The following is a 7,412-nucleotide window of genomic DNA, read 5'->3' as shown; positions in this document are numbered from 1 at the left end:
ACGGCTCAGAGTGGGATTACTAAAATCAGGAGTGGATTAAAAGTAAACATATTCTAACCCGTTCTTTTAATCCAGAGTTTAGGTGCTCAACCTTTAAAACCTGGGTGGGACTAAACAACCTGTTCAGACGGGTTTTGGATCAGAACTGAGAAGTCTCGGCCAACACGTTCACCTCAATAAAAATGTTTCTTGTTTGTTTATGATGCAAAGAAATGCAAATTATTAATTTTAACTAATCATCGTATAGACCCTAAAACTGTGGCGTAAATAATAATTATAGCTGAAAATAAAGATTGTTTTAAACGTAAACATGACAAGCTGCACAGCTCGATGCCTCGTGGGTCAAAGACAAACCCTACTGACGTCAAGGTCAAAGGTCAAGGTCACAGGCCCTCATCTATGCTCCATAGAAACCTCCAGCCCTTTGTCCCTATGTGTCCATCTATAAGACAGTCCACAAGTTGTCCCTGGTCCAGCTGCACAGCTGTGGAGGACAGAAGACGTCCTCTGACTTCGTCTCCACCTCTGATCTTGCGTGAACGTTTCTGAGTCGTCCGGTTTTCTTCCGAACGTTTTTCAGCTCCTAACTCGATCCAGAGTTTTTGTTCCGTTTCAGCTGTTCATGTCTCAAAACGTTCGGCTCATTCAGGACATTCCTGCTCGGTCTTTTGGTTGTTGTACACATTTTACTTTTTGAAATATTCAGCTTTGTCGGCCATGTTTTGCTTTTTGAAAATTAATGGAGCTCTTCACATCCTTCAGCTCTTTGAGCTGTTCAAAACTTTTACTGCTCATTTTAGCTTTTTTTATTTTTTTTTAGTTTCTGCTAAATTCAGCTACAATTTTTTAAGACATATTTCTGCTCATTTTAGCTTTTAATCCTGCTTTTTATTTTATTTTTTTTCTCATTTTGGCCTTGTGGACTTTTTTTTTTAATACTAAAAATTTCAATATTTATGTTTCTTTCATCTTTTGTCTTCTTTCTGACAAAAAAAAAGAAGCTTTTTTAAGCTTTCGGCTACTATTTAGCTGATTTGAGCTTTTTTTGTTTGTTTTACTCTTTTGTTTCTTTTTTGCTCGTTTCATATTTTTTGCAATATTTCAGCTGATTCTGCTCATTTCAGCTGCTTTCATTTTCCAGCTTTCATCAAATGTCAGCCGCTCACATTGAACCCTCGTTAGCGAGTTGTTAACGAGCGGTTCTGGTGAAATCTACATCACAAAACGGTTTAGGCCTAAAACTGAGGCCTCGGCTCGTTTTGACCCAAGGGCAGCAGGAACAATCACAAACTCATGATGAGACGGAGTCCAGGGCGTTTTGGTTAAACCCTCTAATCATCTCTTATGAACAACTCTCAGCTACTACCACTTCATATTTCACTTTAATAAAACTGTTGTCTTATGTTGTCTAAGATCAGCTGGCTGTGGCGGCCATATTGGATCGGGTTGACTCCAAAAGTTAAAGAGCTGTAGCTGCACATGTACTGATCACTTCCTGAAAGTTTCAATAAAATCCGTCCGGTGGTTCGTAAGATATTTTGCTAACAGACAAACCCGCGCGCACATGCGGAGCGCTTACGTTTGCATCCCTCCTCCTGTGGGCGGGTCCGGTTCGGACTGTGGGCCCGGCCTCCGTGAGTAAAAACCTCCGCCCACCTCCTCCTCCTGTCACACGGAACCGAGCCGTGAGGAGAACCGCAGACCCGCCGCTGCGCCTCCGTCCAGCTGTGCGCACATCTGCAGCCGGAACCGAACCGGGAACCATGGCTTCGAAGCCCGCGGAGAGCCCGAAACTGTCCGAGGAGCAGGTCCGAGTTCTGGAGGAGAACTTCAAGAAGGTGAGCAGACATCCGGACGGGACGACGCTGCTGCTGATCGCTGCGGAGTGCGGCCTGACGGAGGAGGAGACGGAGGTGAGTCCCTCACCTGGACAGGTGAACCGCACCTGGACAGCCAAAGGAAAACATCCTCATAAAAAAATCTAATTTTAGGGATGAAAATAGTTTCAAAACAAATAAGCAACCTGTCGTTTTAAGGTAGCCGATGTAAAGTCAGACCGGTCACATAAATTAATAAAAGAGCCAAAATGTCACCGGGGCCACATGTGCCATCAAGTTGAGCCATTGTTGCCAGATGTACGATAAATACCGTATTTATACGATACTTTGAGAGTCTGTATGATGAACCGTTTTGAAAAAGCTACAAAATACAAAAGTTAGTCGAGAACAACGTGCCCTCACTCAACACGTACAATAGTTTGGGTCGAAATGCAGCAATTTTAAAGCAGCAGTACAATATTTCATCGTTTTCTATCTGGCAACCCAGAGCTGAGCACCTGATGCGTGTTTAGTTGGACGCACATAAAGTCAGGTAACGATGTGGACGCGCTCAGGTCTGTGTGCTCGAGTTGGCACGATGTATGGCAGGCAGTTTTATTAAATAATCCAATCACAGAAACACTCCTACTGGTTAAATGTTTAAATATTTACAATCACATTATTACAAGAACATATTAACATGCAAGATAGTTCCAGTTGTAGTAAAAATAACTTTAAAAAGTCAGACTTTTGGCCTGCGTTACCAAAGAATACTGAGTACACAGTAATTTTATGGGAACAGTATTAGAGAGATTAATAATAATAATAATAATTTAATTTGCAATAATTTACAGGAAAGCCTTATAAGGACAAAAGTCTCAAAAGAGGCTAAGAAGGCAAAAAAACATCTGGTTTCAAAGTGAACAGGAAACTTTGCTTTTAAACCTTCGTGCTGTCGCCAGCTTCACATTGTAGTTATTTCAGATAGGTAGATATTCCCACATAAAGTGTCCCCAGGCTACACTGGAAGTGCTGCAGCTAGCTGTTGCTGCCATCTTTGCTCATTAACAGCCGTAGTAGAAATCAAAGAAAATAATCAAATATCATGAATGTGGTTTAGCTATTAGCTCGTCAGTTCAGTCAGAATTAAACTTTTCAGGTCTCTCTTGTAAACGAGTCCTCGAGACTCGATGGGATTTACCTGTCTAAATAAAGGTTGAATGAAAAAATAACTAAAAACGTTCCTGGAGAAACAACGGCAGTCGTTTAAAAAAATAATAATTTGCTTTTACCATATATTGGGAATTATTCTCAGCTGCCGTATCCTAAATTCAGCTCAGCATGATTAAAAATGATTATAGTTTTAACCATTTAGCATTGGCAGCCATCTTTTTGATTTGCACTCAGAACATGTTGGGGATTGCTCTCAGCTGCTACCGTACCAAAATTTAAACCTCATCATCTCCAGGAACGACTGTTATAGTCAATTTTGTGTTTTCTGGGGTAGCTGTGGCGGCCATCTTAAACCAAAATGACTCCAGAAGTTCAATAATTTTAGAAGTGCATCCAAAAATTATGAACATGTTGACTTATTAGTAAAAAGATGGGAGTGTGATTTAATTATTTGATAAAACTGCTTGCCATACATGGTGGCAAGTCGAACTGCGTGCTCAAGATGACAGCATCGTAAATTCATCACAACAAACAAAAACAAATGTGTTTGTTTACAAACAGAAACAGTCGAAGTGATTGTAAATAGGTAACGTCCATGGAAGAGCTCTTCTGGAGTGGAAAAGTTTTAATGTTTTGTATTTTCCTTCAGGTTTGTTTAGTAAAATATACAGATTAAAGCGCTTTGTTTACTTTGAGGGCGTACCCGCAGTTCAGGAATGTGTATCAACGTATCTGGAAAACTACCGGAGTAAACCCATTCAAACTGCACCGGCATAGTTTCCGGTGAATCCTTATAGCGCGACCTTAAAGCTACTTTAATTTATATAAAAGTACACTCGCTGCTCGAGTAACTCTGTCATTTGTTGAGGTTTTGCTGCGACGGTAAAAACACGGGACAGAGCGCGGAAGCAGTGTTCAAGTTTAGAGTTATTTGTGCCCCTTTCGGACGACTTCTGCGTAAATAAGCACAAATTAAAAACCCGGGGCGTTTGCGTCTTCCTGCTGTAAACACAGAACCGAGCCCGACGCGGCTCCCGGCCGTAAGCAGGTTTGTTGTCGACTGAAGAAGCGCCGCTGGTCGTGGAGGCGGCGCCTCATCGAGTCACGTTAGAGTTCGATTACGACGGTAAAACACTGATTCACTGAGCTGCTGACACCATCACCTCGGGACTCGCTGCATGATGACGTCATGTGTTCAAACTTAATCTGTTCTCCCACGTTTTACTTGTATAAAAAGCAAATAGCCGAAGCTGGACCATCCCAGCAGCAGCAGCAGTTGATAAAAATAACCTGGTCTAAGTTATAGTTTGACACAGTGAGGCGTTTTAAATTTAGAAAGCTTCACTTGATCTCAGATTTACGATCCTTATCGCTCCCGCTATCTGAAGAATTCCTCCAGCCTACTGTAAAGTAGTGCACATCTGCTGCCAGATGTGCAGCTTCGGTGCTCCGATGACGGAGCAGTTGAGCAGAAACCTTCAAATGAATTGCTCTGAGCCGACCAGTTTCACTCAGAGAACCTGGATTTTGGAGTAAAGACGGTTCGAGCCTTCCCTGTGGCTCGACCCATCCGCTGTTTTTCACCTTACAATTTATTCTTGCGGTTGTATTATCGAGGTGACAGATGGTTGGTGTTCCGTCTCATGGCAACCGAACAAATATTTTACTAAACAATCAGCAGGACACGTTTACCGCTCCGTCCCAACCAGCCGGTCCCTCCACATTTCTCTGAACTGAACGTCAACAAGAAAAACCACAAGCTGATCCGTGCGACACCTGTACCTGTTCGGATCGGAGCTGCATCTGCAGTAATGAGGGCGTCGTTACAGTTTGTTGTGGTGAAGGAAGGGCCAAAAGGCAGCGCTCTTGATTTACTGGTCTGTCTATGTTCCTGTGCCATGAGGTCATGATGTAAAGGACCTGGATTCAAACGCTCAGCCTCAGAAACTGGCTGAGGAGCTCAAAGTCGTGGGATCTGACCGTGGTACCCCCCACTGGAAGGAGACCCTGATCCAGAACTCACCGGAGAGTCTTCTCTGTTCTGTTGCTTCTGCTGCAGAACAGAGCACAACACCCACCGGTGGGGATCATAGTCGGTCCTGGTCCTCGAGGGCCTGCATGACGCACCTGATCTGAACGAATCAACAGCCTCTGCAGAACCTGAAGACCTGCTGAAGATCAGGGAAACGGCTGAAACCTGGAGGATAGTGGCCCTCGAGGACCACTGGTCTAAAGAATCAGACCTTCAATCCTATTGTGCCAGTCCTGTGACTGGTTTGAAACCATCATTGAGCCGACCCGAACTGTGCGCCTTCACTCTGAAGTGGTTTTATCTGCAGAGCAGACGTGAACTCTGCGTTCGTTTGTTTTGATGTTGTTTTTTTTGCGCAGCACGAGCCTCTGCCAAACCGCTGAGGACCTCAGTTACCGCCGAGCTCAGTCTTCACCCCATGACATCAGAAACGATTCATTATCCGACCTCAGAGGCTTGTAACCCAACCCGTTCTGCGTTTCCATTCAGTGTACACAAAGGTGGGAGAAGCCGGGCCAACGGGGGAAGCCCAGTCCAGGCAGGTGTGGCCCTTCATCAGAAAGTCCTGACTTTAACTCCTCTTCCCTCCCACCGCCTCCCTCCTCGAGTGTTTTGTTTGTTAACAAAGAGCTCGTTGGAGAAGGTTTAGCTGAAGGGACCCAACCCGACCGCCACGCCCCGTTTCCCGCTAAGAATGTTTACAGCGCGCCCCGACCTTCGCGCAGAGGGTTTAAACTTGGCACGATGCATCTTGTTTTCCACACTGCAGCCATTCAACGAGAAGAAAGCCAACACCGCCGAACGGCACAAAAGGACTTCTCATTATTTTCCATGAATAGTTTGCGTGTAACGCCTTCCCGAATCGAAGTCAGAAGCTGTTCCTGATTCAGTTCCTTCATTTCTAAGTGCAGATGAGAATCTCATGTGTTTTCAGTAAAAAAAAAAAAAAAAAAAAAAGTGGAAAGTGTTCCTCCTCCGTGACACACGGCTCCAACAAGCAGCCTCAGTCTTCAGTCGGGGGCCTGAATTCCTCCCTTTCCACTTCTCAGGGTTGCGTCAGCGTTGTTGCTGTGGATCCCCTGACAACACCAACTGCAAAACAGCAATGCGATAAGTCAAGGGTGTGTGTTGGGATCTTTGCACAGTCATCCTCTGGTTGGAGCGCAGTGTGGCAGTTGTTGGCCGAGCGCTCAGAGACGTCGAGAAATTAAACAGAAACACAAGTTTTCTGTGGTTTTCCTGAGAAAACTCAGCCTCAAATACAACCGCCGTGAGTCAGAGACCACATCTGAATACACCCAAAAATGTGACGTGGTCGGACTGAAGTGACCACGCAGGGACTTTTATTTGCATTTAATATACTTTTTTTTCTTTCTAAACTTTGACTACAACTCACATATTTTGTAAAACTCACAATGTAAATATGTCAAGAGATGGAGCTGAATATTAAACAAACTAATCTGCCAAAAGTGAAAACAAACAAAAAAGAAGTGTAAAACAAGCCATTAGCCTACATCTGGATTAACATACAGAACTACGCGTACATTATAAATTAGTCAAAAAAACTAAAAGTTAATGCAAATTAATAGTTTTTATGTAAGATATAAGAAAAACAGCAGGCTATATTTAAAAATCGGTATTAAATTAATATAACTTACACACAAACTTTAGCGGACGTTATCAGAAATTAGCAAAAGTAATTGAATTATTTCAATAACAAAATAATGGAAGATAGAAGTTAACGTAAATGCTAACAACTTAACTTTAGCATGTTTAAATGATTCCTGTTTAGGTTGATGACGTCTTTTAAATTTAGAATAAATAGCAAATTATAATATTCAATATCATAAAGTCTAACAATCTGCTGTTAGCATGCTAAAGAGACATGGATGGCAATGGTAACTAAAATATAACTACAGAAGTCCCTCGCTACTTCTCGGTTCGACTTTCGTGGACTCGCTCTATCGCGGTTCTTCAAAGTAAGAGTGGCCATGACACACAGTTGGCTGATTGATGGATGAGCCGCACAATCTTTTATTTAAAATAAATTATTTTAAATTATTTAGCACCTGTGTGCAGCCCACCGCTGCAGGAGAAGCTTCCTCCTGCAGTGTGTCATATCTCTGCTCTGCAGCAGAGAAGTGGGCGTGGCCGAGAGCGCTGGCAGAGAGAGAGCAGCCGGAGGCAGAGAGAGAGCAGCCGGAGGCAGAGAGAGAGCAGCCGGAGGCAGAGAAAGAGCAGCCGGAGGCAGAGAGAGAGCAGCCGGAGGCAGAGAGCAGACATCATGACATGCTGTGCTCTTAGAGCATTTAAAGCTTAGAAACATTGTTTAGAATATTGCAAGAGTGTGGGAAGGGTTTAAAATGCCTATATATATATATATATATATA

General features: G+C 43.3%; 1 protein-coding gene across 1 annotated transcript in view; it reads left to right on the top strand.

Moving 5' to 3' along the window:
• The first annotated feature begins 1,673 nt into the window (after positions 1–1,673).
• Positions 1,674–7,412, top strand: part of hopx (HOP homeobox) — a 7,703-nt gene continuing 1,964 nt past the window's right edge. The window contains exon 1 of the mRNA XM_037675627.1: positions 1,674–1,913. Within this exon, the coding sequence (XP_037531555.1) occupies positions 1,764–1,913 (150 nt within the window). The 5' untranslated portion in view covers positions 1,674–1,763. The remainder of the gene's footprint in view (positions 1,914–7,412) is intronic.

Source organism: Nematolebias whitei, chromosome 4, assembly GCF_014905685.2.
Source record: "Nematolebias whitei isolate Nwh7 chromosome 4, NemWhi1, whole genome shotgun sequence".
Lineage (NCBI taxonomy): Eukaryota > Metazoa > Chordata > Actinopteri > Cyprinodontiformes > Rivulidae > Nematolebias > Nematolebias whitei.
This window is presented reverse-complemented; position numbering and strand designations above follow the sequence as displayed.